Source organism: Varroa jacobsoni, unplaced genomic scaffold, assembly GCF_002532875.2.
Source record: "Varroa jacobsoni isolate VJ856 unplaced genomic scaffold, vjacob_1.0 contig00558, whole genome shotgun sequence".
NCBI lineage: Eukaryota > Metazoa > Arthropoda > Arachnida > Mesostigmata > Varroidae > Varroa > Varroa jacobsoni.
In genome coordinates this window covers 1,887-19,851 of record NW_019214487.1, presented here as the reverse complement: position 1 = coordinate 19,851, position 17,965 = coordinate 1,887, and the positions used below count along the sequence as shown (strand labels likewise).

General features: G+C 37.8%; 2 protein-coding genes across 2 annotated transcripts in view; one reads left to right on the top strand and one right to left on the bottom strand.

Annotated features, from left to right (window-relative positions):
• Window positions 1-780, top strand: part of LOC111271360 (GRAM domain-containing protein 4) — an 81,070-nt gene extending 80,290 nt beyond the window's left edge. Inside the window, exon 10 of the mRNA XM_086972890.1 lies at window positions 27-780. Coding sequence (XP_086829016.1) covers window positions 27-267 — 241 coding nt within the window. The 3' untranslated portion in view covers window positions 268-780. The remainder of the gene's footprint in view (window positions 1-26) is intronic.
• Window positions 781-6,339: 5,559 nt separating this feature from the next.
• LOC111271363 (angiotensin-converting enzyme) lies at window positions 6,340-17,618 on the bottom strand. Its single transcript, XM_022852103.2, has 6 exons — window positions 17,478-17,618; window positions 12,749-12,919; window positions 11,947-12,375; window positions 11,477-11,663; window positions 8,623-9,256; window positions 6,340-8,389 (listed from the first exon to the last, which is right to left on the bottom strand). The coding sequence occupies exons 1-6, from the start codon at window positions 17,565-17,567 to the stop codon at window positions 7,972-7,974; spliced, it is 1,929 nt and encodes a 642-aa protein (XP_022707838.1). The 5' UTR covers window positions 17,568-17,618; the 3' UTR covers window positions 6,340-7,971.
• Window positions 17,619-17,965: the final 347 nt, after the last annotated feature.

Sequence of the window (17,965 nt, the reverse complement as noted above, 5' to 3'; positions counted from 1 at the left end):
AACAGAACCTTTATACTTATGTAAAGGTATAAGGCGCAATCGCCGAAAAATATCTCTATTGCACTGGGAAACATCGTTCGTGTCGAAAAAGGCAAACACTCCGGCTGGCTTCCGGGAGACGCACAGACGGTTGAAATTACTATTGATCAGGGCATTACATTCAGCTTTGGAGCACTCGCCAATCGCGACGACGTGCATCGTGAGATTTTAGTACATGCAGCACAACATGCATACAAAAGAAAAATGTGTAATCGGTCCACATATTAAGCGTTCCTTATTTCCTTGTGGGAACCCAATGTAAAGTTATACTGCTAATAGATGGCATTATATCACACCTCACTTTTTATAAGAAATATTCGAATTCTGTCACTACTATATCTTTCCAATACATAGCCACTTACTGAGTGAATCTCTATAACATGGACAAATTGGAAAGAACTATCTGTGAAAAAGTGTTATATTGAGTGAACGTGAGTTAACTATTATTTATATAAAAATACCTACATATTTTATGTACCCGTGACTAGAGGAAGATGTCAGAGTGGTGGGGATAGCACTCAGTATGCGAACTGTAAATATAGATCTTTACTCATTGGGCTTAGACAAAGAGAGAGTTATTTGGGTACGACTGCATAGGACAATTCAATGCGCATAAATAATAAAGGTTTGTGTTTAGTTTTGTTGAAAGCTGACATCTATTTCTTAACCTCCTGATTACCTATAATTTATGACACATAAGTAAAAAAAGCCAAATAAACTAAAAATATTGCCCTAAAGTAACGATTTCGTCATCATTACGCAAAATCCAGTTTTTAGAACGATGAAATCGGTTTTTTAACGGCCATAACGACTTTTCCAACATAAGCAATTGCACAGTCGCCGATAAAATGCGTGTTAGTTGGGTGGCACATACAATTTTTTGAGTGCTGTGTTGGTGCTAACGGCTGGGAAATGATAGATTTCCGTGAATACATTTATAAAAATAATACAAAGACAACTTAATTGTAATTGGGGTCTGTTAAAAATTCATATTCGAATTCCGGCTTCTATCTCTATGCACAAGAAGGTTATAAGGGCGTCTTTGCACGCGCTTTCAAAAAAAATAGCGGGCTTATGTATGCAATACGCTAGTGGAAACACAGTCACATTTTTATATGTGTTAAATTTATAGAAACAGTTATACTGAAGCTAACCAATAGAACCAATTTACAAATGACATAGCTAAAACATGTTTTGCTCTAAACAGGACCGTCGACTAACATTGAGAATCGCTTGCTTTGGAAAATTACTGTTACTCCCATTTTTAGTGATTAAGATAATATCGACCAAATCTGGTGGTGCTTATAGAAAGCCTAAAATATTATGATAAATGAAGACACTAATAACACAGAATATATACATTTTATTTGTCGTCCTCTACTGAATCCATCCACACCGTCCTTACTATTTACATTTCTATTGTTAGATCTATTACCGCAATATCAATATAGCAACCGTCGTCGATCGCAGTATATGATAACGTCTGTCTTTCGCAGTGTTCAGAAGCATCTTCTTTCCGGGTTTATCTTCATTGTTGGTCTAGTTAACTCAGCCGATTAGCCTTAGTATTATGTAGGTTAAAAAAATTAAACAAGATATAATTAGAAGATAATAATAACAAGATAAGATTTCAGCAGGATAAATATGATTTTAAGGTATCAGCAGAAACTCTATAACCCGCGGGGCCAACGGTGTATGACCAATCGTAAAGCTCCTTTCGAGCCTGCACCGCTCGATGCGCAGGGCTTAATTAAGAGCATCTTCACTATAGTTCCGATACATTTTTTACCACTATCACATTTGTAATCGTTCGACGTTGCAATGGAGTCATTAACAGCATAGGCACTAATTTCAAAAAGTCAAAAACTACTTTCCACCCGTATTATTGCTATTGATCTTAGTATAAATTTCTTGTTGAGTGAATCTTCTGAGTTGATTATACTCATATGGACGCTAGATATAATATATATATATATATATATATATATATAACATAGATATAGACGCAGTAATGTCGCTTTTGATAGTCACAGCCAGTTTGCTACAATATATGAAACCATATTTAAGTTGGCTTTTAAGGCCATCACCCCCATCGGATGTGGCAAAGTTATTTAGGTTTATTATGCTTTACATGTTTGAAATTAAAATAGTAGTCATTCTTATGGCGTACAAACGTAATTTTTACATTTAGTCAGCTCTGAAAACCGTAATTATGTACTATTGTGGCAAATCAACGACGTTTCTTGCTTGTTTGTTATATATATATATATAAATATATTCATTTCAAGACGTATTTTGAAATTACCATATTGACTTTAGTTGGGGGAATATTTCAAACATAAAAAAAAACTTTATGCAATTGGTCGATTTCGTACAGCTTTTATTTTTGAGTTTCAATTAACATTTTTGTTTGTTCTAGACTTTCCCGCTGAATGCTACTTATACTGAATGTTTGAGTGTAGTCTATAAGTTTCCTGTTCGTACAAACATGGGTGGCCGAAACGGGCCGCCATTTTGAGGGATATGAAACATTCAAGAGTTTGAGTCTGTTTCCACAATGAAACCGTTCACGGTGACAGAACGAATAGTATTTTGGTGTTTTTTTACCGTCAAAATTAGGACAAACATTTTTAACAGTGCTTGCTGGAAAGTTTATGACGCAGCTGCGGAGTACCTGTGACCTGAAGACTCTCAGTTACTTGAGGGTTCTGTGAAAGATAAAATTTACGCGGACAAGCTAGCAGTTTAGGAAGTAGAAGCCAAGGCTCCAACGGTAGTGGGCTCGATAGACTGTGAACAGCTTGGACCTATCATCATGTCAGCTTCCCACGTGGCACCGTAACTTCCAAAGCTACTTAGCCAAGGTTAAATTACACGAATAGAGAAAAAAGACTCAAGATGGAAGCAAAATGAACCAAGCTTAATACATTAAATTTTTCTACAAGTGCCAAGTAAATTAGTGAGAAGGTTGAATTACCCTATTTGTAAGACTTCTATCTATGCTGTTTATGCTACTTTGTCTCTGGACCTGATTTAAAACTGTACACTCCCAAATAGTTGGGGATAGCACCTTGCCAAATAATGTTGCTCATATAAAAATCCTGTTTCGCATAGCGAGTAAGCATGCACAAAACGAGGAAGCTGCGATTGTCTATTGATATTATGTGCTAGATATCCAGCAAATGACGTTAGCGTAAGTTTAACGTATATGTGGAATCTTATTTAATTTACATCGTACAGATGCTATACCAATGATAAGTCTAGTACCTTTGTGCATAGAGAAATGCATGTAGGGTCAACAACAACAAATATCTAAATTCATGACAAAGCAACTCTAGGGTTCTTAAAAAAAATTGGTTAATAACAAGCTGTGGATTCAATATGTCTCCATGTGCCACTATATTCGTAGAATATGTATTAAAACTTTTCATTATTTCATTGGAAAATTTCAGGTCAGATTGCCATTATATTGTGAAAATTTGATTTATAACAATATAATATGGGTGGTGCCTCTGTTACTGAAACAACAGATTATTTCAGTAACGTATTGCAATTCCAGAGGAATAGTGTTGACTTAAGTGCTTTTAATATCACCTTTTGATGCCGTAATTCTAGCCAGTCTCAAAAAGATTTGGAATATTAAATATCAACCGTAGCGCTTCCCAATCAGCCCACAGCACAACTAGTGATGATGCTTGTTCCAGCTCATCTATAGACAACTATTCTAACGCTGGCTCGTGCCGCTACTCCTATTCGAGGCGCTAGTTTGGTTCGGACCTGACATCTACACCATCAATTTTGAACTTTTCAGCATCAGAACTTATCCTAGGTTCTTGTGACGCAAATTTTCAGGCTCCTCAACCTCTTATCACTAGTACACCAATACGATACCTATTGGCATAGACTTTTAACTTTTTTAGCTTTAAATTTTTAACTTTAAGGTCCCGGCGCACGACCCGCTTCCCATCCTCACCCACGTCCGCTAACTTAGCTGCCCGTAATCTTGTTGTATTATGATTCTACCTTTGAACGCTGCAATCTCTTACTCAACTGATTTCGCCTACTCCACGTTGTCTATTTTCAAATTGACTGAATTGGTTAATAGTGCTTCGTAAGACTACGACGTCGGATATATCCCATATTCTTCTCAAAGATCCTGTATTAAAACTTAACCATGATGGTTTCTAGAAGACATACGATGATATCGTGAAGCGCACGGCTTTTGCGACTAAGGTTATGTTAGAAGGATTAACTCTTCCGGGATGGAACGGAAGGAATAATAGCCTAGCTGAACGGACTAATTCTGAATTTATACAGATACAATACAATCTTAAGCATCTTAAGGATCTCAAGTCACCGATTGATAATCGCAGTGGCCTCCGAACAATTACCGTTAAATACTTCAATAGGAAGATACGGAAACATCTCGTAGAGTTTGTTATTGCTGCCGAGACAGACAGCTGACCCTTGCATCATTAATGACAGACCTTGTCAAAGGCTACTTAATATCGATACCCTCTTTCCGCTTGAGGTTCCCTATTTTTTCTACCCTTGTCGTCACCTTATCAAAAAGCATCCTAGCCAAACACCGATCTTCTGCAAGGTAATGCTATGCGTTCTACAACTGCATCATCGAGAAGCATGACCTCATCAGCCCACACCTAATGCCCGACCAGTTTTATTTTTGGTTACCTATAAATAATAAGTGACCATCTGTTTCCTCCGGCAGCATGAATTAGGAATTAGTAATAAGTAGATTTAAAAGGATGTTAACAGTGCTGCAAAAGCTATTTAATAAGCTTTTCTATGGTAATAATTAATGCAATGAATGCTCCGAGTAAGTCAAAGAGAAATAAGTGTACGTGCATATATATCTATTTAAATATTTGTATGTGTGAGTGTACAAAGCACCACTAGGTTTACTTGTAAATATCTATCAAAGCAAGCCGCAGGTTTTATTTGCTTTAAAAGCGTTGTAGACTCTTCGTGCAAGGCAACAGAAATTGTCGAACCGAAGTATATGTTTGCTGGGCGTAGCGAATCGGACAAATGACTGTAGAACTTTGACGAGGTAATGCACGTAGTCCTTTATCTAAATGGCATGAGGTGCTTAGACTACTTCCATGTGCTCTTTAGGATGCTTTCTGATCCCCAGACGATGCTGCACGACTTGATCACTAACAGTCAGGGACAATGCTACTGGCACCACGTGATTTGTGTCAATAAAAATGTCCGTTCATATATGTTCGTATAGCTTATTCCATTCAAGGAAACTAAATTGATCTGGTGTAGCATTTGTCTCTAATACATCAATAGCCGCACTACCGGCGTGTCTCTCAAATATCTGTATCAAGCTTTGTTTGATAATCCCGCGCCACAATCCGCAATCTGCTTGGGAGCGCTGATGTGCAATTTCAGTCAGATCTATCCACGCGAGCGTTAAACACAGCAGTTATGGTTTGGCTGCCGAGAGAAGCACCCTGGGAGCTCTATAGCTGCAAGAATATAACTGGCAAAATCTTCCACCGTCGAGCTCGATAATAAAGAGGGCAACTGTTTAATGCCACTGATACGTAGGTGGGTGCCATGTACAGACGACGGATGTTCGAAGCAGCTCGAAGTTGCAGCTAGCCGGTTTCGACAAAGCCGACCTGGCGATTTCTACATCGAATAACGGAAAATCTTTGCAAATTGCAAATATTTCTGTAGGTCGATTATTAAAAAAATTAGTAATTGAAAGCATTTCCTATTAATACAGCACTAACGATTTACTAATATTCGTTCCAAATATGTCGGAATAGTATTAAATTTAAAAACTCTTTCATAGACGTCAATTATGCGCCAAAGAGCTTTGTTAGGTACTTACGTAATATAGTAGCTCGACTGTTATTTTATCACCCTCACAGCTAACTAAGCAAATTAATTATGTATTACTATTTCTCAGATATTCAAAATACCTCATGTTTCTTTTGTTCGTTAGTACTGAAATTATACTGAAGGTACAATAACTTGGTGGGAGGAAGGAGGTGGGTAATAAATATAACATAAGATCATATTTAGGACCACTTGGGGCGAATCATTTGGCATAAAAGCATGCATATGTATATACAAGAGTGGATAATTCTGATACAGCACCGTTCTTCTGCTATACTTCGACGATCGAGCCATTATGGCACAACAGCACATTCCTATTGTTCAACATTATTTCATATGAGTGAAAGCTTAACTGCTACGACCTAAAAGTTACGTTTAATTTTTGGTAGATAAAGTATTTCAAATGCAAAAAGAATAATCGAAAGATTCGAACAGGCTGGGTCGATTTATTGGCTTGTTTAGCAAAAAATATCATGGCTGTTTGCAAGATTGTAGGAGCGAGTTCAGGAACATCCATTTGATATCGTGCTCAAAAATGCAACATGTAAGAAGAACTATGCAGCGTGTTCTCGAAGCAAATTTACATCTTCATACTTCCAAAATACAAATAACTCAAAACCTCAATATACAGGCCACACAGAGCGAAGAAAGTGCTAGTAACTGAACAAAAATAACAACAAGTAAATGAGTGATTTTTCCAACCGAAGAATCTTCAGTGATAAAACCCACTTCCATGTCAATGGCTTTGTAAATAAGCAAAATTGTCGCATCTGTGTTTCGTTGAAGGAAATTTACTCTTAACCGTGCCACTCTGTTTGAATTTTGGCTATGAAGTGCTATTAAGCCGTTTTTCTTCGAACATGCTACCGGAAACACATGAACAATTAATGGTAGGCGGTATTGGGGCATGATTTTCTAGTTTTTTGTCCTTTGAGTGCCTGATATGAATCTCAAAGATATGTTTCAAGAGGATAGTTCTGCTTGCCACACATCACTTAAAACAATGCCTTTAGAGATCGAGACATTCCTTCGTCGCGCAGTATCTTGTTTGGGCTACGAAATTGACTGTTTGGATCGTACAATTTATGTTTTTGCGCTTCTTTCTTCAAGATTTTTTCGAGTTAAAATTTTATGTCAACGAACCCATGATGACACGGAATTCAAAGAATGAGGTTAGTCTCTGCATAACCGAGATTCAGCCACAACTATGCCGAATTGATTTGAAATTCAGTCAAAAAGACAAAAATATTTTTATTTATTATGCTTTACATGATTATTTTATGATGAAATCAAAATTAAGATACACAAGCAAATGAACCATTTTTTTATTCGAAATAAAAATGTTCGCTTTTGATGAAGTACGTATAGTTGTACAATAAATGCTTCAATGTTTCATCCATAATAATATGGAGGATGTCATATAGTTCCCAAGTATGACCACCGTATCTGAGAGGGAACATTTTAGCAATTAAGAAAGTATGTAACAAGTTAAAAGCTGCTGCTCGCTGTAATATTATTCCAGGTAATAAAGGACAGTATTGTAAGGCCATCGATTGTTGACCTATGCAAGGCTGTTGATTTTAAACTATACAACAGGTTGCACATACTGGGTTTAACTAATTAGATATTTTCATTGTTTGCGCTTTGGCACGATCTCAGAAGTGATTTTAAAAACATCTAACTTAGTTGGGAATCCATAAAATTCGCGGAAAAATTGAGCTCTTCGAGACCAAATGTACTTATAATATATAATCTAAAAGATCTATATAATGAATATTTCATCAAAATACTATTTATTTACTTTAGCATTTATCTTTGCCTACGCGTGTGCCGTGTAGCTCCAATTAGCTTTATACACTGACTATTTTATTAGTTGACCACTTAAATTATGAATTATGTACACGACCGGCGCCTCTGTGTATTTAATTTTACAACTCAAACAACATCTGCTGCTTTTTGAGGATAAATGTACTGCATTATTAAGCCTGCAACCTTACACAAACGTGTCTTGAGACATGAGTGCGTTTTGAAAATTGTCTTTCCGTAGCCAGAGGGCAGTCATGGCTTCGGACAGATATTGGGATCGGGCGATGTCCAACCTACAGGTTTGCCCATGTTATATTTGATAAGCCAGTCATATAGTGGTTGGAAATACCGTAGAATGGGCCGAGCGTCCATTTTACCTGTTTTTCCGTTCGTGATCGCTTTGAGTGCCTCAGGCCAAGGCTTGGACGAACCGAGCGCAAGCATATCTCCCATCAGCTTACCTGCCTCTTTCGACCGATAAAAATCGCATTCGTGCAACAATCCGCGATGGCCTGCTGCGTCACACAGTGCTTCGTAGAACTGAAACTGCAGAATATTGGCTACAAAGTATCGAATATATGGCGTTCCAGAGGAAATGTGATATTTCGAAGCGGGATCAAAATCATCCTTGCTGCGACGAACTGCCGGGCAGTAACCGGCATACTCGAGCCTATAGAGGTAAATTAATCAAGCTGATTAGTTACTTGATTCTTCGACCATTATGAGAATTATTGAGAGGTGTTACAACCAAAGTTTGAAACATGTGATAAAAATAGCTATAACATGTTTTGTAGATTACGAAAGCGCGCTTTACTAAAAAATAATTAATGGTAAATAGCTTATGGATATTAGTATGGATAAATATGAGAACTTTGAAAAATTAACTAGATATATTATACTTACTGTAGTTTCCACCATTCGTCATTTAATCTCTCCGGTGCATAATTGCCTCGGTAAACGTTCCATCTCCAATTATCGAAGAAATATGCCGAAGGTAATATGGCTATCTTGTCGAGTGCAATGCTCATTAGGTAGTTAAGAGTATCTTCTTCAGTCATTTCGCTTTCTTCAAGTAAGTTTATAGCCTGCAAATGTTTTGGTGTAGACACTGATAGTGCCAACGTATCACCTACGGCCTCATGAAAGCCTGGATTCGCGCCTGATTGGTAGTATGATGGCAATTTTTGATATTGCAAATAATACTCAATATGCCCCATCTCGTGGTGTGCTACTATTAGGTCTGACATTTTCACTCGCGTACATTGCTTGATACGAACCAGGTTTGTACCACAACCGTCCCATGCACTCGCATGGCACACCAGTTCTCGGCCATCGCTGGGCTTTTCGAGAAGAGAACGATTCCAGAACTCGTCTGTCATAGGTTTAAGGCCAAGCGAATTAAAAAACTCTTCTGACAATTTAAACAAATCGCGCGGTTTCATGCCTTTTCTTACCATTGCGTCGGTTACGTCTACTGTGGGTCGACCCTTAAATGGTTCCAAACCTTTGATTGAGATGTGTTGCGCATGAATGTGACCTGTAAAAGTAATAAAATAGTATTCGTTTACACCAGTTGTTACAACCCGTCGAACTTCATTATAGGCGTTTGCAACCTGCAGCATGGCTTTATTTTCTACGTAAGAGTTCATTTACTTCTAGAGAGTCTTTAAAATGTAGACGCAGTCAAAATTCATCTATCAATGAAAATGAAAATGCTATTAAATTGCGTTTCTTTTTTATCGCATATATAGTTTAGTACATATGTGTATAATGGGAATGCTAGTACAAATAAAGAAATATGTGACGGATTTCAACACAAAGGTATCTGGTCTTTCCGCCGACTGTAAAGCTGGATTGCCGCATACAAATATTGTAGAAGCAAAATGTAACATAAATAGAAGTAATATGAGTAGGCCAGGCGACAAGAAAGAAGAAACGATAGAACGTATTATTGGAATAAGGGGAATAAGAAAAAAATACTCCTTGTAGTAAGATGAGTGGAATGAAATTGTTAAGAGCGAGACAAGAAGACCGTTAATATGAGCATAGTGGATTGGTACACTGGTGTAAGTGATAAAATCAGTGGTGTTTATGATCGCAATAAGTATTAAAATTACAATAAAAATAATTGTAAGACGCCTCAGTGAACATGTAAAGTATGATATACAAGGCGTGTCTGATTTCAGAGAACTTCTGAGTAGTCACTTCCTTATGTGTCTATATGTAAATATTTTTTCATTTATTCATACCAAAAAAATGAGACAAACGTCCCTTAAAATTTGAAAATAAAATGTTTTATTTATACCAAGAACTCTTATTTAAGTTCGGATCATTGTGAGCAGAATTACGGGCCAACCAAAGAGGATAAATTGGCTTCATTACTTCGGAGTCATCCTCCGGATTCAACACCTACTTTGACGCACTATGTCCCATATGTAGCTGTAGCGTCTACGATAAATCGAACTCTCCTTATCTGTTCGAGGCGTCCTTTCTCTTTCACACCTGTATTCCAGTTGCTGATTCAATTCTTCAGTCATCCGTGGTGCTGCATATGAAGCCTACAGATTGGTATTTGTCCTCCAATTGGCTCATTGGTAGAATTCGGCTTCTCGCGTTGCAACCTAAAATTTTTGCTTCACCTTCTTGTTGCGTTCCTGGTTTCCTCAAATACCGGACAAATCAGCAAGGTACGGGTTGGGTCGTCGTTTGGCCGGAGGCCACAAAAAAGGTGCCGCTTGTCTTACATGCGTTTTCCTTTTTTGATTTTTAGATCTCAGAGTGGGGTCTCAGCAAGTACCAGTACTATATAGGTGCTAATTGTACGACAGACTTGTGTGGTGTGGAGGGCAGTCATTCTTTAACTTTTATGAGGCACATAGTTCCCTGCTCTATCTCGTGCTTGATGCCTTCTTTATCCACACCAAGATCCCAAATGAAACAATAAATTTCGTAACCGGCATTAGGAGCTCGCGTCTGTTGTTCCGGGGATGTTTAGGAATGTCTTTCCTTTCAAAGCCGCTTTTTTTACTGCTTTAGCTGAAGCTCTTCACATATGTAATCTACCATTTAGTATTTGTCCCAATATACTTTTAAGTATCCTGCACTATTTTTCAAATCGAACCTGTTTACCGTTTAGACGAAAATTTGTTTTTTTTTCCAGCAGGTAGAATCCCTTCACTTTTCTCTGGGGTATCTTTCAGACCTGTTTTCTGTTCGATAGTATATCCAGTTGGTATGCACGCATGACGAAACGGCATGCGCAATCTTGTTTCTTTGAAGTTCGATTTCCAAGGCAGAACAGGCTTGGACGGTGGTAGATAAATCGCCTCTGTACGTCAGCATCTTCAATCTCCTGGAAGTATTTTGGAGACGAAGGCCACTGTCGTACGCTCTGTTTCACGGCCCGAAAGTAGACTTTTTGCGACATCTGTCTTCGAATCCATGCAGGTCTTTTTATTCGTGACTTTTCTATCATGTAAATAACTAGACATTATTCAAACCAGATATAAAGGGCTTTTTCGCTAATTGCCTTCCACAGAAAATTATTTAAAGCGTTTCCGATAACAGAAAGTACTGCTAAATGTCTCTCGCGTATCCTTGAAATGGAACTGTGTGCTAATCTAGTTTTTTGAAGCACGGACTCATATATAAATATATAAGGACTATTTTTAACTTCGCAGTTAAAACAACAAATTTTGCGGAGCGGGGCCTTAATAACTTATCTTTAACACTTAGCCGAGGGTTATTGTCAACTTACCGACAAGATGAGCAGGAATAGGCCCATCTTCCTTAATTTTTCCAGGGTACATGATAATTAATTTACTTCTAACATAAGCATGCAGTTGTTGATACAGCGGTTTCAACGTAATCCACAGATCCTCGAGGTCTTTTTCAAAATTGGGCGACTGTTCGTAATACGTCTCAAGTAAATCCTCGGTGTAGTCCTGAGTCACAAAAATAAGTTGAATGAGTTTTATAGAACAGTTCAGAAGTTCTAGAATATCGCATAGCAGCTAACGCTTGTCACTCTGGCAGATCTTTTTAGGCTTAAGGTTATCACCAAGAAATCTTTGAGGGTATTTTTCAAATTTCTAGATAATTAAATTACTTAATTAACTTGACAAATGCCAAGAAAGGCCTCCTATTTTCCAATGAGTATGTTGAAAAAAGTGTAAAGTAATCTGGACGTCTATTATAGTTTTAATAAGTGAAGTGTTAAAGCAGTACCTTCCTGCCGTTGGCCCGTGAACCTTCGTTTAGTATGCTTGCAACCTTCAACCATTTGTTCTTGACAGGTTTACCTGCTTTGTCACGGAACTGTGACCATACATGAAGAAGCTCATCATAGTCTTGTGATTGCTCAAGGATTTCTTTTATTTCGGGCTCAAGCCCTAAAGTACATTCTTCTGGGCTAGCGGGCGGCTCATTTGGCTTTCGATAAGGGCAAACCTTTGTTTTCGCGTGATTTGATTCCATCTCCTGCCTCAGTCTTATCATCTCTGCAGTTTTTTCTTGCGGTAATGCGGCGACGCCCAAATTACTAAGTGATTTGAAAATACGTTTCAACTCCGGATCTTTAAACTGCTTCCATGCAAATTTTTGGGCTTCGCGACCCTTGTTGCCGGTAAACTTAACCATTTTTTGTGATGCCTCGGCCTATAAGTGAAGATATACACGCAATAAAAAAATATACGTCTATATAACTAAAAGGACTGCTTTATGGTAAGTACGCAGCGATATCACGACAAGTGCGTCTAAACTTATAATCTTTAAAGTACCATCTAACAATTTTATTATAAAACTATTAAATTAAAATACTTTAACGTGTAAAAAGCTAAGCTACAAGGCTATTTCAACATACGCATAGTCTAAAGGGTAAAAGCGGTGTTTACGTCTCTGTACTGGGGCACCAAAAATGCATTCGTCAAAAGTATTAGCATAATTCCTGAAGTAAATCATTTGACGTGGAACATGTCGAACAAAAGCTCAGTTATAGTTATCTCGATAAACAGAACAAGGCAGAACCTACATTTTTCATGGAGTTGTAGTCAGTAATGTTGCTTGCTTGTTCCCAGGCTGCTTCTGTCGCTTCTAAGCAGAGCGGGAGATACTCCGTCTCGTACAAGTTCAGCCACTTACGAGCCTCCAATTGTTGTGTTGAGATCGTTTCATCGTTCAAAGTTATTTTGCCGTCGCATTCCTGATATTCCGAAATAGTATATTTTATGCTGTTAGTGTTCATTATGCTTAAGCAGAAAATTAATTGTGCATGATGTAATTTATACATGACGTTTAAGCAGCGCATTATTTAAGCCATATACGTTACTCAGTTAATGCTTAATGGAAACTGAAATTGCTCAATATAACTTTTGTGGGAATTTTTTTTATAGCGAAATCTGCTGGTTGTATGTTAGGCACTATAACATGTTAAAAATGAACACTTCTTTAATAGGCTTCTATTCGATAGGAGTAGATATAAATAACGCCCATCATTTACACATGAAGTACTTACATCTAATTAGCAAAACGCAAAAGATTCATATATAGTAGATATCTATAAACAAGAAACTATGTGCACCTCCGCTGGATGCGCTATTATCGGCTATCAAGGATTTGTCTGAAATTCGCTTATATGCGCGTGTATGTAATGAGATTTGGTTAAGCCATCGAAGTCAGCACATATTCTGTATACAACACATTCTTTTGATTTTTTTTTGGCATTAATACTAATTTGATTATCTAGATACGAAGAAATTTTTAACATTGGGGTACTTTAGTTTTTAAGTATCTAGATGAACTTACACGTGGCATACCGTAACATCGTCTGAAAGATGTCCTTATAATAAATCTTCCCGTCGACTGAAAAGGCGCAAAGTTCAATACAAAACACCTACTGGAAATAATCCATTCTAATGCAGATGCTGATCAAATAGTCAAGGCTAATACCAGGTATTTTTAAGGTGACATAAGTTTTCGGTATAAGTGTATAACAACTAACTCCATCTACCTGTTCATGAAGTTTGGAGCCTACTCCAAAGACATGGCGTCATACGGTGGTACGGCCTTTTTGATGTGCTTTCTGATGCTGCATCTAACAACAGAATGAATAACTAACTGATGTTTCTAAACATAAACGTTCGACTCCACGTTTGAGCGCGACCGATTAATTGAACGCTCGAAACAGAATTTCCGTATTCATATATCGATGGGTGCACGTTTAGTTTCATCGACATATATATTTAAATCGGTTCTGAGCAACTGTATAAATAGCAGTCAATCGCTTTTAAATGTACTTTTTACAAGAGTATCATAGGCATGATTAATAATCGCCACACGTGACTAACCTAAGCAGTTAAAGAAACTACTTCAGGACACCTTAATCCGTCTTTCTGATATCCATTCTCAACCGTTCCTGGCGGAAAGCAACACGGCTACCTAGAATCGCCAAATAGTCTTTATAGTCATGCGAGTATCACTTTAGAGTACTTCTATTCTTAAATCCGAACTGCATCAGCATACATAGGCTTCCAATGTTTTAAAGCAAAATTGCCATGCGAATCTTCGACTCAGCTCAAAACATTATAACTTTCGATCTTTGGCAAAAATTAATGACGTAAAAGGGACAACGAATGTAAGCAGTGTTTTGTAAATCAAAGTTTTTAAACTTTGCGATAGTGATTTCCCGTTGCTGTAACGCCACGCAAGTACGGATGTGTTGTGAGTGATCCATTTGCTTTAGGCGAGGTTTTGTGAGCTGTTAGTTTTTCGCACTGCGAGATTTAATATGCATTGTTACGTTCTTGGTATTTGTTACTGCTCTTAGACTAACGGTGACGGATCAGTGTCCCTTAGATACAGAATCGTGTCTATTTGGTTAAATTATTTCCTTAAAAAAAGTAAACAAAAAACGTTATTGTGGAAAAATCAAATAACGAAACCTTAAGTTTGACTTTACCGGTCCTACGAGTTGCACTACGTAATATGGATAAATAGTATAGATGTTCAAGGTATGAATAACGAAGAAGGTTATAATAAAACATTTATTCCGCTGCCGTGAGACTTGGCCAATTCTACTCCCCACTGCTATAGTGGCTAATGACTTAGACTCCACTGGAAGATGAAATAGCAATTTTCCTGTACTACAAAGTGGTTTCATTTCCAAAAGCATTGTAATATCGCTATAGAAAAATATTACTCAATATTACATAAGAAATACCATACACAAAGAAAATTATGCGAAATCATTTTCTTGGTATGTTTTGGTCGTCACAAACAAATGCGTATTAATAACTACAAAGCCAAAGACTGTTAATAATACGTTGGAGCTTCTGTTGTCAGAATTGCGAATCTTCGCATTCTGCGAATCTGAATAGCCCAGAGATGCCTCAAAGATTAAGTAATTGTCGATCATTCTGGGGTACTGGATTCTGCATGTGCCTTTAAAAAATGGGAATTTTCGAAAATACGCGACAAATAAATTAAACTGCATTTAAGGAAATTTATATTACTGTTTAATAGTGATACGTCTACCTTCAGCTGTATATATGTCGAGACACGGAGCCATATATATAAAACGATTAAAAAACATGACAAATCTATTAAAGCATTTTCCTCATGGATGAACGTTGTGATGTCCGAAGTCGAACTGCGATTTATAAAGGATCTAAACCCATTTCTAAACCTCAATTCCAGCTCACACTATAGCTCTCGTTCAGAATAATGGTTCAGAAATATACCTATTAAAACACTTTGTTTTGTCACAGATATTTCAGAGTTGATTATAGCTGCGTTGCAGAATTACCGTTCGCTTACGTTTGATCAAACTTTTTCTTCTTAGAATTAATTTAAATAGATTTTCATATTCTGATGTTAATTGTATTGGTTGCTAGCTGCTGTTGCCGAGATTGTTGCCGAAGTTGTTGACTGAAATGCGCAACGAAACTGCTTGCTGTGTCCCAAAATAAACTAACGTACCTAACTACAAAGTACATTATGAGAAGAGAATCGGTTTTGTTCTATATCGCATGGTGTTAGGGTTAACTCATAAAAGTTACCAAATAACAGCAGAGTCGTGATATTTGGCTATACAAATGCCTGTTACTAAATGTAAATATATAGTATCGTATTTCTAAAGTGATTATACATACTGCGATGGGTGACAAAATATGCCACTGATGAAACCCCACGCCAGCGATTTCAGCTAGTCACGCCGGGCCCCGCTTAGCTCGTTTGACAGTATTCTTTGCATATCTTAAGTTAGCGTGATATATTTCAATTCAAAGAAAGATCGAAGATCATCATTCTCATCTTCATCAGAGTCTTGTCAACTATCCAACCGGCAGTTTGCCAGATGTATTTTTCATTCACTTGCCTTCTAAAAGCTTCCTGGCCGCAAATATATATAAATATCCCGAGACAGACATAGAATATCATATATATTATTGAAGACAGGTAGTAATACAAAATAGTAAGCTTTTCAGTGATTCTGCTAGCCCAACGTTGCAGGCGTACTAAGCATGTGCAGTTTTGCTATACACATCGGACAAGACAGAGGTCTACACAGTGACTGACTAATGTTCTACGATCGGCACTACCCGAAGAAGACAATCCGTAAACACATCCAATATATGTTTCGAAATACGCTTGTCTCCTTTATTTTCATGGCCATGTGGCCACGCCCATCCCCATTGTTATTCGATAACTACAAAGAAAATGCTCTGCGCATCGCTTGCATTATAACTATACCATTAAATGCCTATATACGTCACCTCGATTTCTATAAAATTTTCCAACATAAAAATTTCAAATGAAACGTGAGGGTCTCAAAATGTCGAAGCGGATTGACCGAAACGGGTCCACAGCGGCCAACAACGCTTGGAACAAAAGTAAAGCTTCTGGTGACTTTTCAGCGGCTTGTGTGCAACGAACATACTTTTGTTACTTTCTTTGCTGTATCATTAGTTGCGACTGAATTTTGTACTAAATATATACTTTTTGTCTTATACATTATCTCATGTCGCATCAAAACGGACTTCAAGCAATTTATAGTATGAGAATACGAACAGTTTATTTGAATACGTTCTTGTACCTAGTAACATCTTTAGTTGATATAAACAAAAGCGAACCGGCAAGTAAAAAAGAGTACAGCTGTGGATTTAGGGACACGTGTACACGCGGGCAAGTAAGGCGATCGACGATAAGAGCTAACGATGGAAAAGACCAGGGAAGCACGAGTATGACGTGAAACCACTGTATAAACTTGCAGCATTTTCTCGGGTTACACAACGGCTGTCACGGTTGGCTTTCTTTTGCAATTAATAGTACAAAAAAAGCTAGTCAAATTTCAGAATTCGCATGCTTGAGCCGTTTAACCGGATGGGCTGCTTACCAGTCTGAAGTCAACCACTTCCATGGCTCATTCATGAATACATATACATATTTTGCACAAAAATAGATCGGCTTTCAAGAGTGTGCGCAGATATTCGCACTTCAATGGTCTTTGCTGTTTTTCTCTTCTCCTGTTTTCATGCAACAGCAACCTACTACAACTAATTACTGCATCGCAGATTCTACATCACGGAACGGAGCTGTACCTTTCGACAGCCGTTACACTGCGGCAAAAGGTACATTAAAATGAATATAATTTCGTAACGGAGATATGGTTCGTAACACAATTTAAATAAAGCGATTTCCTTTTCTTCTCATTACTTAAATAACGACGAAGGAGGAAGATTGAACTCAGTTTCGTAAACACTCACGTCTTGTGTTTTTTGTGATTCTCCGACTAGAGCACCGACTGTGCAGCCGATGCAGACAACGTAGCAACACACTAAAATAGTGGCCTGCATTTTGGACGCACCAGGAGTCAACCAGCGACTGACACAGTTCGGTCAATGTTACTCCCTTATAGCACCGCTATCTGGAGAGGGCACACGGTGTTCGCCTCGCCCCACAAAAACGTGCTATCTAGACATCACCACGAAGCCATGAGCGAGAAGCTCAGCAATGAATTCGATAGTTCTGAAGCAACTTCTGGTGCAGTTGGTCAGATATACTTTCTGTTTGATATATGGGAATTGGTAAGCATTAGGTTTTTGTAGCTCCCATTCCAACCATTTGTCAGCTTTCCTAGTCTAATCCTGCCCAACAAAGAGTCGGCAGGAATCATATTTAGCGATTACTGACTTAGTTTCATAATTCATTTTCGAAGATTCAAAATATTTTCAGGAACCAAGTACCTACCCAA